Source organism: Cucurbita maxima, unplaced genomic scaffold, assembly GCF_002738345.1.
Source record: "Cucurbita maxima cultivar Rimu unplaced genomic scaffold, Cmax_1.0 Cma_Scf00025, whole genome shotgun sequence".
NCBI lineage: Eukaryota > Viridiplantae > Streptophyta > Magnoliopsida > Cucurbitales > Cucurbitaceae > Cucurbita > Cucurbita maxima.
The window spans coordinates 1,040,173-1,057,395 of record NW_019272041.1 but is presented as its reverse complement, the minus strand read 5'-3'; the positions used below and the strand labels follow the sequence as shown (position 1 = coordinate 1,057,395).

At 38.2% G+C, this 17,223-nt stretch overlaps 1 protein-coding gene across 11 annotated transcripts; it reads right to left on the bottom strand.

The window, feature by feature from the left end:
• Positions 1 to 583: 583 nt before the first annotated feature.
• LOC111498317 lies at positions 584 to 16,316 on the bottom strand. 11 transcript variants are annotated; one of them, XM_023149470.1, is made up of 18 exons: positions 15,922 to 16,316; positions 9,879 to 11,656; positions 9,124 to 9,651; positions 7,350 to 7,451; positions 6,868 to 7,247; positions 6,259 to 6,731; positions 5,907 to 5,959; positions 5,720 to 5,827; positions 4,072 to 5,649; positions 3,884 to 3,975; positions 3,573 to 3,681; positions 3,131 to 3,311; positions 2,482 to 2,549; positions 2,249 to 2,361; positions 1,689 to 2,166; positions 1,300 to 1,619; positions 980 to 1,076; positions 584 to 891 (listed from the first exon to the last, which is right to left on the bottom strand). In XM_023149470.1, the coding sequence occupies exons 2-18, from the start codon at positions 11,644 to 11,646 to the stop codon at positions 878 to 880; spliced, it is 6,462 nt and encodes a 2,153-aa protein (XP_023005238.1). In that variant the 5' UTR covers positions 11,647 to 11,656; positions 15,922 to 16,316; the 3' UTR covers positions 584 to 877. The 11 variants fall into 11 exon arrangements, with proteins under 11 accessions (XP_023005238.1, XP_023005240.1, XP_023005232.1 ...); XM_023149472.1 differs by having other exon boundaries at positions 3,884 to 5,649; positions 6,259 to 6,388; positions 6,503 to 6,731; XM_023149464.1 differs by having other exon boundaries at positions 3,884 to 5,649; positions 9,879 to 11,659.
• Between the last annotated feature and the right edge of the window lie 907 nt (positions 16,317 to 17,223).

Below are 17,223 nucleotides of genomic sequence, written 5' to 3'. Positions count from 1 at the left end.
ATTTAATGCCTCCTTGTGAATCATTTGAATTTGGAGTCCCTTCTTAATATATATATTAGAATCATTTTGTTCTGAATTGTTTTTTGGTACGCCCTTGTATTATTTAAGGACCAAACGCTCCTTTTCTCAGGTTTCAGAACAGCCACATTCAAATGCCATTACCAACGCTACCAAGAACTCAGTGATACCCGCAGTCCCAGCACTATTTTATGAACCCAAACCAACATTTACATTTTCAATACATCTGGACTGGGGAAGAAAATACATAATATAAGCAAAAACAAAAAAGAAAAGAAAAGATTCATACTGATCTATGGAAAACTTTACTGGTAAGGTGGCCATAATGTAACAATGCAACATTACTCTTTCTTCTATATATTGTTCAGTGAACAAATTTTGGGCAGTACCTGAACCCTCTGACCACCACCTTCTAGTGTACTGGAAAAACAGTAACAATTTAAAAGCACCAAGTCTGTATTTAACTCCGCACGGGAACGAAGCGGAGTAGATGCTTTGATTCTGAAATAACACAAGACTAATGTGATATTATTATAGATCAAGGGGGTGGTGGAAGAGGACATGAATGAATAGCCAAACTACCTTTTGAATTCCAAGACCAACCTACAAGGAGAGTTTCAATATACATCCTGTTATGGTAGAGGGGCTTTGAGAGAGCACAAATGTGAGGTAACTTCAATAAATATGAACAACTAAAGCTAAACTTGTAGGAGTATAACATAACTAAGGAAGCAACAGTTTCCTTTCCTACATTTATCTATATATTAAATACAACAATATAAAACTACTGTTAAAGTCACATTAATTATCGGCAGAGGACATTTCCTGGGCCTAGAACCAAGTTCGCTAGAGACCCCCCTTAGATTTTATTCCCTGCCACAATCAAGAAATACATTTTCATCATGATGTAACGTAAATTTGAGGCAAAATTCTGAAGTGAATCTGGCACATCAGTTCTTACCTCTAGATGCATTCCTGCTCTGGCTTCTTTGACCTTTATCGTGTGAAATAAAAGGAATTTTTGAAATTGTCAATGAGCTTTGCAGTCCCTCTAATAACTGCAAGCACCGAGATTCAGAATGCACACGCACGTTACAAAACATATACGAGGGTACACCGTACGTAAAATACAAAATGAATAAATGAAACAAGTGAAAAAAATAAAACAGAGAGAGAGAGAGAGAGAGAGAGAGAGACTCCTTTCAACGTTAGGCTCAAGGGAAAACAGAATGCACAGGCATGCCAAACTTATTGATTAAGGTTCTTGTATCAAAGACTTACTCTTGAGGTCGGCTGAATTCGGCGGTTGGATCTACGTGGCTCAATAACATTAGAATTTGGTTTGTTAGAATTCCCAATGAAAACCTTCTCTTCCTCAATTTTTGCCAATTTCCCAGCTGCAGGAGCAAGTTTTCCTTTATTTGCTCGTTCAGGCTTCGAGTGAAATGAGGATGCTTTCTTGGGAGCATGTGCTGGAGGAAATAAGACCGAGCTCTCTGGTGCTTCTTCAATGCTACAAAAAGAAGGAACATCCATTTGGTCGTTCTTCCCTGAAGCACCCTCATTCTGGCTTCCAGGATCCTTGGTGATAACTGCTTCCTCTGTTGCCGAAGGATAAACATCAGCAGAAACATTTGCCAAAAGGGCTTTATTCTGTGAATTAGTCTTACCTGACGAAGTTGGCTGCTTTCCGGACTTGACACCCATGGGCTTGGCGTCATTTGCATGTTTTTCCTTCGTTTCATATTTTGAAGTTCTTTTTGATCCTTTGGAGGTGGATCCTTGCGGCATCAAATTCTTGGCCAACTTAGTGGAATCATTTGCTTCAGTAGTTCGAGCACCCGCATCATAATGTTTGCTCACTTCCATAAATTTTCTCTTTTTTCCAGGCCTGGGAACACCAATAACCACTCTTGATGTCCCCTTCTGCATACCAGTCCGACCAGTTTTTAATGGATTAGACTTGTTCTCAGTTTGAGTATGTCTACCAACATTAAATACTTTTTCATTTGCTGCTAGCAAAGGCAAACTTGAGTCCGCTGGCTTCACTGATTCTACATCCTCCACAATCGTAGGCATTTTATCCTTCCTTTTAACCTCTGCAGCTGGACTGCCCAACTTCATGCGCTTTTCCTGAGGCATAACAGTCTGAATGCAATTGCAACTCAGCATATTTCGACAGATTAAAAATTTAGAATCAGGGTCAAACAATCATAAGTAAGGTAAGAACCTCATGAGAATAGTCATTTACATATGAGCCGGATAACTCAAGCCATTCCCCATCTTTCCATATGAGAGTAGGCCGGAGATTCCAAACTTTGATAGTGGACGTTTCACCTCGAGCTGCAAGAACCAAATGATGGTTAATTTACAAGAAAAGAGAGAGAGAGAGAGAGAGAGAGAGAGAGAGAGCACAATCTTCATAGAAAAAGGTCAATTAAACTCTGAATTATAGTGACATACCTGGAAAGCAGACAGTATATGTTGTTTCATCTTTTGCGTCCTTCTCAGCAACCACTCCTTCATGCCAGCTGGAAAAATATAAACAAACAGCAGATTACAGATTGAACATGGGTATAAATGGTACCCACGCATAAAATCTATATCTTTTAACAGTGTAGCTGTTGAAACTACCCAAAGCAGCTAGCCCTTATAACAGCGTAATTTTGTAATTACTTGGTCTCTAACCTATTTAGAGACGCAAGCCTCATTTGTATTAGTCGTGACAATATAACAAAAAATTACTTGCATGATGGCTCAAACTCTGCTAAAAGAGGTAAGTACTGAAATCTCGTAGTTCTTTACTCTCTCTATGAATGTGATGGAATCTTTTTCATAATTACTTGCTTTCAAGCTTTTGGAGTTTATCCAGAAAGTATTGTGCAGTCATCATTAAAGATACTGTTCTTTGAAATGACATCTGCACTATCTTAAGGAAACTTGGCTCCAAGAATGAGGGGTTTTCCAAAGATAGATAGGTAAGTCGGGGATCTGTATGATTCTCAGTGACTTTGGACAGGAGTGTATCCACCCCCTTCTCACCGTATACTATGTTGCTTAATTAAAATTATTTGCAATAAAGAAATGAGGAAGCACAGAGACAAAACAACACCTATTCTGCATCCAAGCATCAACTTTGTCTCCAACTGACCAGATGTAGTCCCCTGCAACTGCTCGGCGTCTCTTCCTCGTTCCTTCACTCGGCAAGCTAGTCATAGGACGAGAAATTCGTATCCTTGGTGCGATACCCCCTTGACCATCAAGAGCAACCCACTCCTTTAGTTGACCTGACCCTGCAAAAATCAAGAAAGTGAACAGTCAGCAAAGAGAAGTCAAGAACTGTACATGTTTCTAAACCTCAATATACTCACAGTTTCTTAAGAGCCCAATATACTCTCATGAACTTGACAAAATAATTTATGGACAAGAAAATGATAAAATAGTTTAACTACATCTTCTCTTGCATGCAAGAATCAAATAATGTGCCTTGGTCAATCTCAAATTACAAAAGCATAAGATCGTCAGCTTACATTTTATGCTTCGCTAGTCATTACCTTGTTCAGGTTGAAGTTCAGTGTAGGACACATAAGCTTTCCCTTCCTTCACACTCAGCACATTGGCTGTGAACCAAGAAGCTTTTAATCCATTTCCATCCTTAAAAACCTAATTCATAACCAATCCAGTTAGTACAAAATCAAGATTCAGAAAACATCAATAAATGATTAGTAAATACAGGTGCATACTTCTTAGCATTTAAATTCCACATTGGAACTCCTACTCATAGCTTCAGCAACTCAAAAGAAGAAGAAAGAATAAATATCAACAATGGTGAGACTTAAAAAAGTTAAATATAACAATCTCATACCTCGACATGGGAACCTTCCTTGATGCTACTTTGTCTTAAATCCTTGGGCTTTTCACACTCGTTCTGGGAGGATCTTTCTCCAACCTCAGATTCTGGAACAACACCAATGGTTTTTGTCAGGCCAGAAGCATTTTGGTCCTTTTCCCCTCTCAGATCATTTTCATGAGGTGGTACAGAACTTGTGATACCTTCGACCAATCTGGGATGATTCTCAACAGAACCCATAGATATGTCTCTAGGAATAAGTGAAGTGACATTGACACTTGCCTGAATTTCATTCTTACCTGACAGTCCCTTTCTAGGATGCTTAATTGCTGAATTGGAATATCCTCCATTAACATCATCAGATCTCATAACCAGCTCAGATGAAACTTGAGGGACTTTCCAATAACCCTCTGGACCAGCTTCTGCTAACTTGCCCAAGGGAAGAGGATCGCTCATGGCAACTAACTTTCCAGCTTGTGACACCGCAGCTGCTGCCAGCTCGGCAGCTTTGACAATGGCATCCACATTTTCAGCATGCTTAGAAGCGGCTGATGCAGCTTCAACCCTCTTTCTAGCTGCCTCCCTAGCAGCAACAATAATAGAACTGGAACTATTTCCTCCATCTTCACCCCTCAAGATGGACGCTGGAGTGGCCTTCCCTACACCAACAGCACTGCCATGAATAGGAACTTCATTGCTTTGACAAGAAACTTCATGGCTAGATGAAGTCAACGCCTGATCAGCCATCAATTTTGCTTGACGTGCAGCATTTAATGCCACATTGGCAGCAGCAGCTGCAGCCTTTGCGACGGAAGCAGCTGCTGCTATTGCAACAGCTGCAGAAGCTAGTTTAGCTTCAACATCTGATACTAATTCTGAATTTTTCTGTCTGTCCAATTGACTCCACAATTCTGCACTGTGTTTAACAGCTTCAGATGCAAACAGTGCAGCATCCTCAGCCACTTGCTTAGCCTCCGCAACCTTGCCAAATGTTTCCTCCGAAAACATAGTTTTCCCTCTCAAATCTTGACCAGCGTTCTTTGGGTGAGTAGGTGGACACAATGAAGATGCAGATAAAATCAAATTCTCAGAAGGTGCCTTAAGGTAGACAGATGGAGATGTTGCAAGAGTAGAAATTGTAGTTGTAACCACAGCTGAAACTGGTTTTAAATGTGGTTGAACCTGCATAGTTATAAGGCCCGGATCCTCAGAAACTGTAATCTTCTTTCTTTTTCTCGTTTTTGATCCAGTCAAATTTTGCCCGGTGGTTACTGACACCTTTTTTAACTCAAGCAGGGGGGAGGCCCCAGTTAATGCATTACAAGTAGTTCCACCGTGAACCATTGAACCAGAGGGCTTCACGGCAGAGGATTGTGGCATAGATGATTCCTTCAGTGGTGTTAAGAGAACTGGCTCAGTATTTGGCAAACCAGAAAACTGTGCACCAGAGTCAGGTGTCGATGTCTGAGTAGCAACCCAGGTACTATGGAATGGGGTCTGAGAAAACCATGACAGATTATGACCAATGAAGTTCCTGACAGGAGGAGTCTGATACGGATGCAATGGAGAAAGTGCTTGCTGATAGTCTATGACTGGACTTCGAGGCATAATACTAGGTTGCAAAGTACTTGAAGGTGTGGAAATATTCCAGAGTGGTGAGGAAAGAGGGATAATAGGATTTAACACTGTTGAAGTATTCTTACTGCTAACTCGACTGACTGGAGGAGATACAGCTTTACTTTGTAGTGTACTTTGTTTATTTACTTTCTCAGTACTCCTACCTACAGAACAAAATTTTAAATTCAGAGAGACAAATAAGCCTAGAAATGTATAAAATGCCTCACAAAGTACCGGATTGTGATTGCAAAGGTGTCTCTGGGTTAATAGGCTGAGTTTTTTTTCCATGAAGCCTGTCTACACACATACGCCAGGCATTCTCCCAAAGGTTTGTTCTACCATCTGAATTTAAGAATCACATAAATAAAGAAAAAGCGACATCCATATGGTGAACCAAATCAATGATAGGGGAAAGTTTTACCATGTCCTCCAAATGCAGCCAGCATGTATGCCTCATCTGGTGCTGTACCTTGACTGCAGCAACGATTAAATCCATAAAAATTACATAGTAGAAAGAAGTTCAATTAAACGAACTGTATGAGAAATTTTCTGTGCTTTATTTAAAAGGATGAAGTGCCTTTTTTTCTGTCTGCCTCTTTTTTTAATAGGATAAGACTTCAATCTCTTAGAACGTTTGTCAACAGTAACGAATGGTGAACAATTACAATGGTTTTCAGTTCTGACACGAACTTCTCTAAAACATATACAGGAAACTGAGAGTGTTATAATTTTATTGGGTTGTTTTAAGTAAGAAAAATAAATTAAGTACTCACATCAAAGCTCCATAAACAAAAATCTGAGCGCGCAATTGAACTTGCTGCAAGTCTGTGAAAGGCTGTAGAAACATTGGAGATGGGGAAGCAGAATTCTTCAAAGAATTGTTCAAGTCTGGAATGCTGGAAGCTGAAGCACCAATAAAGACAAATGGTTTAGCACCACTGGACTCCACATGCCCATGATGTTGTATCTCATTAGACTGTGCAAGCTGGAAAATTCCAGGATTGCGCATGGGCGTACTTTTAGATATCTCTAGTTTCTCTGATTTCTTCATGTGACTGCCCTTTGTAGATGACTCTTTCCCTGATCCTTTGGCAGAAGCACGCCTATTTTTACGCTCAGAAGTGCCCTTGGAACGACCACGTGAAACTTTTACCTCAGACAACTGAGGGCTCCCATGCGAAATTTCCTGAGCATTCTTGACGTCCAATTTGGATAGGCCAGAAGATGATTGAGGTCCCGCCACAACCTTCGATAAAAATAATCCACAATGTGAAAACAGAAATGTGAACAGAAAAAAATGTATATATTATCCTGTGAACAGGAAGTTGTTATGAAGGGGGAAAAGATCTAATGGCATCCATGACATGAAGGAAAAGAATCACCAAAGAAGCATTGGCTGCTGGTGCTACTGCAATGTCAGAATAATTTTTTGGCAGATCTACCGATGAACTGGACACAAAGGTAAGAACTGTCTCACTTTCGGAGGCACAGTTTCCCTTGAGCAACTGGGAACCAGACGATGCATCGCCAACCACCGTACCATTGGCCTCTGGAGCTTCAACATTCTTACTTAATGGCCCATTATTTGAATCCTTTTCATCTGGATCACAAGAAGCCACAGTAGTTTTGACAACATCAGGTAAATTAGGATGTTTATCAGTATCAGTAGAATTATCACTCTCCATCACAGTCGTCTGTTCATGAGGTTGAGGAAAAGTAGCTGAACATAATGAACCTTCCTTTATGCCAGCAGCATCTGCAACCGAGTAGTGAGAGAAAATTCAAGTTTTAAGAAATTTGGAAATTATATACAAGAGAAAATTCACATGCATTTATCTAGAAGTAACGTAATTTGGTTACTCACTGTCGGTGTTCGCTGCAATAGCTTTCTGACAATTTTTTCCCACAGATTCCGAAAAAACTTTAGTATTTACCTGATCTTCCTGATAAGTATTAAATGTTTCTCCTGGCAATGGAGTTAAAGATGAGTAGTCAACAAGCAAAAAAATTCTAAGAAATCATTTAAAATGTCATGGTTTGAAGGATTCTAATGAGAAGAAAAATCAGAAAACAACTGGCAATATAACACATTTTCATTTTTTTTTTTCAATCGCATTAGGAATCAGCAGTGTTCTACAAGAGAATTGAAACCATCGGTGTGCAGGCAAGAGCATCATTGGAATGTAATTATCAATCAGACCCTTTCTCGAAGGTCCCAAAGCAACTCTATGACGATGGGATCAGGTCAGACCATGTAAATCAAGGGGGATTGACAAATGATACATGGAGCCAGTAAAGTCGATAACACATGTTGGCAGCTCCAAAGTGCAATGCGCACACAATGGGGGATGGAGGGTGACCAATCCTTGCTGAATTAAGCCCTTGTATCCTTTACAATGTTGGGCCTTGTATAGAGGAACCTCAAGAGAGATGGAAATCAGGAACTTGCGAACACACCATCAATGAAAGGTAACTGAGGCCACCCAACAAGGGAACGAAGCGCAAGAGATACACATAGTCGTGATGGGGTGTCGGTGTTTCAGCCGTCCACAAACTCATGCACACCACCTAGACGCCAGATGCCGTGAGGAGCAAGACCAGCACACAACAAACATGTGTCGTGGGACAAGCAACATGCACAATAAGTGCATGCAACATGTCACGATCATGCTTATCCAAGGCATGTTGCCTGTGGCCGTGTATCGGATTCTCCGGTCATGCTTGTCCAAGACGTTTTGTCCATGGCCGCATGCCCGCTCCGAACTCCCTTAACTTTCTTTCATGTGTAGTTAGGTCTTTAATATTCATGTCGTGTCAATACGAGGGTGTATGACCGTTCACCAAAATCGTGTCTACACTAGCCAAAATGTACTATAGAAGAATATGACTAGTTGTCAATTCTTTCAACCTAAGTTATATACAATCAAAGTTGTGGTTATTGCTTATTTTCTTTTAACCTATAATATGGCTTTCTTTTAACTTGTTTTTTAACGCATTTCCTTACTCATGTTTTCTAAAACATTTCTCTCAAACATGACCCAAGACTTGTGTCAAGATTGTCCACACAATCCAACCTTCACACAGCTGACTTATTTGCTAGGTTAGAACAAGTGTTGCACAGTCGCTCTCCCGCTGCCACAAGAGTGCAATTGTGACACAACACACAAGGCACTAAGGCACTATGCAAAGGCACATGATAACATTTTGTGTACATGTCTCTCTTATCTTTGATTTTTTATATTGTGGCAAATGGTATCCAAAATTCAGATTCTGGGTACCATCTACAAAGAAAAACAAGATAGGGAAAACTAGCCAAAATAAAGCTGTAGAATGCAGTACAGCACCATAGGAATCTTAACACACAGGGAAATCTGCTAAACACTAGGAAAAGTGATAGTCCTTAAAGAAAACTAAACCTAACTCAACTAGGACACTTATTAACTATTACTTATTAGACTGAAGTTAATCAATATTAGATTTTCAAGAAATTACTTCTACTTAAAGAAATCTAGAAAGACTTTGCTAGAAAAAAAGTAAGAATATTAAATTCACTTCAGTTAGTAATAAAGAAAACTAATAATTTAATTTCACAGACACTTAAAACCTTTAAACTAACTCGCAAATTCAAAGAGACGCACCTGACTTTTTAACACCACTATCACATGCTTTTGCAGTTGTCTTAAAAAATGCTGGATCAATGTCCATTTCCTGTCCGCAGTCCTGGATAAGATTATTGGCAACGTCTACTTGAGGAATAGGTTGGCTCTCTGTATTGCAGCCATCTGTATTCAAATTCTTTGAAATAGATTGATCGACACTTTCACCTAATCCCTGGCCAGCAGTAACACAAGCAGATTTGTCAGCTTGAGAAAGAAGATGAAACTCCGCCACAGGTTGAGAAGTATCCAACAGAGGAAAACTTCCTTCAGCAGGAAGTATCACAACACTTTCTTCTTTTCTATCTGGTTGAGTAAACTCCACTACGTTACGTTGCAATAGATACTCTTTGTCATCAGCATCTTTTCTGTCTGTCAAAGCTTCAACTAAAGGTAAGGAGTCGCCCTGTAATATGCCACATGATCTAACATTGGCATCCTCTAAGACAGAAACTGGTATAGCACATACTGCCTCAGATGTGTGGTCAGAGGTAGAAACTGACACTGCAACTATAGGAGGAAGGAGAAAAAAAAAGTAAATGGCTCAAATATGCTGGCATATATAACTTTTTTTTTTTTTTTAATAAGAAACAGTTTCATTCATGTATGAAATTTACAAAAGATGGGAAAAAAACCTCTCTAAATGAGTTACAATAACGTTCTCCAGTTTGAACAAAAGTGAAGTATAGCTATCTGACATCAAACATGCACAAAAATTACGTATGAAGATCACATACCTGATTCCTCACCAGCATTAACACTGGACTCTAATTTTGTATCTATCGTCTCACTTTCGACACCACTCTGTTGAAAAGACGGGGATACAATTCTCTTATTTGTGACAGGAGACTCAGTAGTCTTGTCATTCACACTAATAGAATCAGAAGATAATCGCCTTTCTTCCATGTCATTGACAGAAGCATGTTCAGCATGGATATCAACCGGCTGGCACGGTTTATTTTCCTCGCATAAGTGTGTTGATTCAGCCCCCGTGGTAGGAAAGTTGTCTGAGGGAAGAGTGCACTCACAAACATCTCTAGAACTAACAATACCTTGTGTTTCCTTTGAAAAATTATCAGGAATATCTCTGATATGACCACTGATGCTTTTGTCGACCTTAGAGGAATTACTTTCCTCTATGGCAGATGCAGAAGACTCAGACTTACTATTCTGTACCTCAATGTCCAAGGGAAAACATTGCTGCTCTTCAATAAGTATTTCCTGTGTATTAGCCATCTGCCCAACTGAATGAACTTTAGGCCCTTGAAAGGCACGAACTTCAGCATCAATGTTTTCCCCCTCACCTGCAGAAGCCTCGGTTCTAGCATCGCCTTCAACAACTGTAGGTAATACCTCGTGCATGTTTTCTTTGGACGGATTCCGGATCTCCAAATTGTTACACAAGACCTTATCATCAAAATTGTTAGTCTCAGCAGGAACTCCAGATGTAAACTCTCCACTACCTGAATGGAACTCACAAACTCCCTTCAAGGTCATACTTGCATGGGACTGAAAATTTGCGGTGGTAGAATCCACAATCAATCTTTCTACTGCAACTGTAGGTGATAAAAGAGGGTGGTCTTCTTTACTAAAATCATGTGAATCTTGTTCAATATTTTCAATATGTGTATTAACAGGATTCTTGCATAAATCTTTTATTTGCTGTTCAATATTCTGATTGCTCAACTTTCCACTGCCTGCTTGCGTGAAAGTAACCAAATTATTTATATGCTTTCCTGAAGCGGTAAAGTCATCTTGCCCTTTATCTTCCAATGATATGGCAGCAAAAGTACCAGGCGTACTTGGACATGTTAGCTTACTGTTTTCTTCAATAACTGGACTTCCCTCACTTGCTGGAATGCCATCAAGTTCATGGGAAACACTGGGATCATCCTCGTCCAAACTTCCATCAACAGTTTGAATCTCTTGAAATTCAGTGGGGTCGTCCATTTGAGGCTGTTGTTGCTCCCCTCTTATGTCCTCATTAACATGCAATTCCTCAAGACTTATATCTGGTAGTAGCGTAGGCTGTACATCGCCTACTTCAGAAAAACTACTACCGTCATCTTTTAAAGTAGGGTCCATTGGGTTTGTTAGGTAGTCCAATTTCTCACAAGCATTTGACTTCCCAGTAACCGTTGGTGCGAGATTGATATCTTCCTGCCCAACAGATTTCAATAACATTTCAACAGATTCAGAGGAAGTGGCCTCCGACCAAACATTTTTCCGTCTCAATATAGAACAAGATTCTGCTGCACAAGAACTAATCCCTATCCCACTACTTCCACGAGAATAATCTTCAATCCACTGATTATCTTCGTTATTCTCAATACCCAAGAACACCTCAGCTTCAACCAGGCTATCAAATCTTACATGCCCCTGAAGGGGGTCATCAAAATCAAACTTTGGGAGAGCATATTGCCGAAGAACAGGAGGAAATTTGGCACTTCCTTCACCAGCTAAATGAAGATTCTGGCTTTGAAAGTCATTGTCATCATAATCCATGGGTTTATCTCTGCTTTAGAAATGATTGGGAAAAACAATGGTTAGAAAAGGTAGCTATGATACGGATATTTATATCCACATTTAGAATAAATTCGTCATAAGAAATAAGGAACTTTCAAAATCCTTATACAGCTCTTACAAACCTTCAAAGCAAGTAAAATACAGGGATCATGCAACTTATATCATATTAGAAGTCGTTCATCTTGTGTTTGGACTTGTTTAACCATCACAGAAATGAAATATCTATTTTTATATATATAAGAAACTGAACAAACATTCAAAACACCAAGGCACCCAAAAAACAGCCTGAAGGACAAAGGGAGACAAGGCTTCCCTTCCCAAAAGAAGGACCTACCTAAAGCACTCCACTCAGTTCATAGTGTAAAAAGAAAAATTACAGGAAGAATGGTGTTAGGCACTCGAACTGTAAGCCGTGAACTGCACACGATCACAAAAAGGATCAAAAGAGATCGACTTATCTGTAAAAACTCTAGCATTACTTTCTTTCCAAGTCAGCCAAAGGATTGCCTTTGAGACACTTGCCCAAAGCACCTTAGCTTTATCTTTCAGCCAACAACTGGACAGAGCTTCAACCAATATCCCCTAGCGTATTTGGTTTACACCCCTGAAGACCAAAAAAACCTACCCAAAAGAATCCCACACCTTTTTCCCAAACTTGCAACGAAGAGATGAAGTTTTATTGTAACTATGATTCATCTGACAAAGTTTTATTCTAACCATGATTCATTCCTAATCAGTTTAACCGAACTCGATTTTCCTCTTCACAGGTAATTCTTTTTTCTTCAACTTCAACTCCCCATCGGTCTTTTCTTTCTAAACTCAGAATCCTCCAGGTATAGATATTCATCCTTTAAGGCTGAGTTTTACCCAAGTAACATTATCATCCTTTCCATGAAATTTTCCTTCCTTCGTTCCTTCCTAATTTTTCCCCCTCCACCACCATTTTTAATTAAATTTCCTTTCATGATTCGTACAAAAGATTTCTACTCATGATGCCAAGACCAGAAGCATTAACACCCAAATTTTTCCATTCCAGCACCAAATTTTCCACCTTTCACCAGCATTTTTAATCAAACTTCCTTTCACGATTTGTACAAAAGATGTCTTCTCTAACCCCTTAAATCAGAAACAATTCTACCCAAATGCTGCCGTTCCAACACTTCCTACTCGTCCAATTTCCTCTTGAAATCTCCCAACAGCTCCCAAAACGCACTCCACCCACCCTTGTTAACCTTGCTATAACCGTAGTACATCTTTGACACCTTCATTAGATGAGAAGTGATTTCCATAAATCATCTAAATTGATTTGATATTCTTTCCATACAAACATAAATTTCTTTCTTAAATATTTACCAATCTAAGAATAATGAAGAAAGATCCATTCATATTTGTTCCAACCGTATAATGTGACCCATTACACTCTAATATGAAACAGAGCTCTGTTTTTTCTGCTCAGCAAACTTCATCAAGAAACCTGGCGAGACATTGACTACCCAAATGAAGAAAGATCTGTTTTCACCCTTGCAACTATTATAATCATTGAAAACTCACAAGATCGAATTTCCTTTGCACCAAGAGAAAAGGTAGAAAAGAGAGACAACAAATAGAACACACCTAATGAAGGAAGACTTGTTTTCCACATAGCAACTACTGTAATCCATAAAAACTCGCAAGAGTAAATTTAATCGACACCAAGAAAGATGAAAGAGATGAGAGATGGTGAGAGAGAGACTGAGAGAATAGAATAGATCAAGCATATCTGATCACCAACGTTTATTATAAAAAAAACTATACAAATTCTTTTCTTTTTTTTTTTATTTTTATCAATAACCAAACTTTGATTGAGAAAACAAAAGGACACAAGGACATACAGGAAGAGAGCCCACGAGAAAGGAAGCAAACTGCCTCCAATCCTGTAAAATAAAACCTAATGTAAAATTACAAAAAGGCTTCACCGCAGAAGCTTGCAAGAAATATAGAACCTAACAAAAGACAACCTCACTCAAAAATCTCTCCAACTCTCTAACAATTATATTGTTCCTCTCACTCCAAACCTCACCAATTCTAGACTAGTAAGAAAAATCACGCCACCAAAGAATATGATCGAGATCCTCAACTGCCCTCCTACAAAGGATACAGCACAATGAGCCATCAAGTCGGGCACTCTCTTCAACACCATAAGGTGCTAATTTGTCCATGGAGGACCTTTCAAATAAAAAACTTAAACCTTCCTTGCGATTTTCACCTTTCACAACAAGGGAAAGATGGAATCACCTAGGGCAGAAGGACTAACCAGACAAGGAAAAATGGATTTATACAAAAGCCCTTCAAAGGAATAGGATTCCAATTACAAGTATCCCTTCTACAAGAAATACAATAAAACTTCCAACTTCCAACTTCCAAAGCAAAGAAAGAAGGTCGACGAACAATTCACACAGAAACCGCAATAAAGGCGAAGGAAGAAGACATGGGCTGAGAAAAATCAGCAACCACTGAATGATTTTTTTAAACTTCTAATAATTTCATAATTTTACAAACTCATGAAATTGCTAGAAGTTCGAAAAATTCAGCACACCTTCATCATAAAGTTTATTTTTACAATAATTGACAATTATGTAAAAATAGCTTGGATATCATCTATTAAACTACATAGATTGACGAGTTGAATGATTACTGTTAAAATAAGAGGAATTAGAATAAAAAATACTTTTAAAACATTTTTTATACATTGAAATTTGAAGGAACACTGTAAGTTGGGAGAGGATAAGAAAAGGATATATTAACCACATTACTTTGAAGCACGCGGATTTCTTTTTTCTTTTTTCTTTTTCTTTTTTTCTGTTTGCATGGTATTTTAAACCTCATGACCAATCATGTCCATGAAATTATGAACCAACTGCAAGTTGATTTTTTTAAAATGAGAAGTCAAATGAACAAAATCTTGCTTCCTCTTATATTCGAAAACATATAAGACATATGTAGAAGAAAATGACTTTTTTCTTTCTTTATAATCGAAAACATATGCATGAATCAAAAACCAAAGAAGCCTTAATAACCAACAAAAGAGAGAGGTAGAAGAAAATGACAAACACATAGGATTTAGGCTTAGGTATGGTCAATAACTTTTCGACATAGCTCACCACCAAGCCTCTTCAAAACATAATTTGTCATGCATTTAACCGGTGCAAGCTGATTTATGCTGGCTTTGGTGGTTCTTTTGCAGTAACATATACAACTTGTTTAAAGTGGACTATGCAGCGTGCAAAACTAGCATGCACAGAAGGAAAAAGGATAAAAGTACTGCTGCGGATTAAAATATGACAAGCGCGAGAAGCCCATGAGACTTGTGGACATCGTCGTTTAAATATATCCATGTTCTATATGCAGGCAACAACACGTCAATTTCAAATATCAATTCATGATGAAATGAGATTGTAAGTCCTTTCAATTAAATCTTGCCCCTCCTTGCATACCATTGAGTACCATTGTGTTATTTGTCAATACAAAGGATGCTAAAAATAGGAGTTCGCCAAAGCAGAACGTATATAGATATAAAGTTTTTTATTCGACTTGTTCTTCAGATATATAAAATTCCACTGATGTACAGTAGCTGTGTTGATTTACCTTTCTCGTTGGTTGGAATATCGTTCAAGTAGACTAGCACAAATTTTCCATACAAAAAGGCTGTACATTTTTCTATTTCTTATTCTGTTCAGAGAGGTTTCTACCTTTCCTTGATCCATGAGACCTTGTAAGATGTAGGAAGACTATGCGTCGACATTTCCAATAATTATTTACACAGCTCAATTCTCCAGCAATAGAATCTACAAAAACTAGTAGGTACCCATTCTAGAAAGTAGTTCATCAACGCAACACATGGGATGCGGTTACCCTACTAAGTACACATACTATTGGCCATATACTCGAGAACAGTTTCTGAATGGAATAATTAGTATGAGAAACTCTCCTAAATCCCCATACTCACATAGCTGCGAGACATGAATCCAACATTCCACGACATTGGCATTTGGCATGTATCAAAAACCACACCAAAGTGCTAAAAATTAATGAAAACTGATCTCGGGACAACTTTAAAGAAAATCCTCAATAACTTTATTCATAAATCCAGCCTTACAGCTCATCGTTTCAAAGCAGACTAAGAGGCACACTCGCTCTAAATAATCACAACAAAAAAAACACATATAATAAACAAGCCCAAAAGAATTTTTTGAAAAAAAAGGAAATGAACAGTACCAGAAGAAGTAAGTCTAGAGACGCTACCTCCCTCCATCCGGTGATGAAAACCAACCCGTTTGATCTCAGCTATTCACTTGTCTTACAATCATCTACTGCTTCAAATAAAAACCCTACGCTTGAGTCGGTCTCGACCAGCAGCAACCTAGTATAAGCAGCCGCAGCACTAACTCAAACGAAAATAGAAGAAGAAAACCCAAACGGCATTCAGCGAGAAATCCAATAGGCTGATAAGAGAACAGACAAAGAGCTTTGGGTTCTCCGATTATGGAAATTAGGGTTCCGGCAAATCGACGGTGAGATATGATGTCAGAAGAGTGATATGAAGACGAACAACAACAGAAAGGGAGAGAGAGAGAGAGAGAGATAAAGAGAAGCAAGAGAGCATTCGTACCCTTTTTTTCTTTATTTATTTATTTTTGGTGGTAAAATTGTAATTATAAATTTGTGTTTCAGTACAATAGCTGCAATCGAGCTTGGCTTTCTTTTCGTTGAAGTAAAATAATAATAATTAAAATTAATAGTGTGCACCAACGAGAACACGACACGTGGTATCATGAGGAATATACATTTTCGAGCCAAGTACAGTTGTCTTGAAATTTGTTTAAAAAAATAACTAACTTTTTAGTTCTAAATTCTAATTCAATTCTTGAGAAAAGTAAATAAAATATTTTTTTTATTTTATTTGAGATGTTATATTTGTAGAATAATATTTTAAAAAATGCAATAATATACTAAATTTCTATGTAAAGTCATGTATGTTTTGAAAAAAAATATTTGAAAAAATAAAAAAGATTTAAGCTACTGACTATCACTTACTAATATAAGATATATGAAAATACACGTAAATTTAAATCTTTAAAGACATCTGTGCATTTAAAAGAATCCTAGTAAAACATCAATAAAAAATGTGAAACAACTATCTAGTCTGACGTCTATAATCTTATAGTTCATGCACACATTTGCCTCGATCATTTTGTCTAACCTTCATTTGAAATATGAATTGAAGTGTCATCGACGAGTATAAAAATACTTAGTAAGTAGTTTACCTGTAGTTCTTAATTATTTGTTAAGTCTTATGTCATTGGTTCATTCGTTCGTTCGATGTCTTAAACATATTTAGGGTCATGGAGTGGAAACCGTGAGTTCTCTTTCTTTAGTTGTAATTGATTGGTTGGGTCTTATGATTCATTCTTACGGCTATAAGGGTTCTTGTTTCGGCGTTCTAGTATTCCCCCTCTCGTTGTTATTATCATATTTGTGAACCTTGTCATCATTATCATAAGCCTACTGTCATAGGCA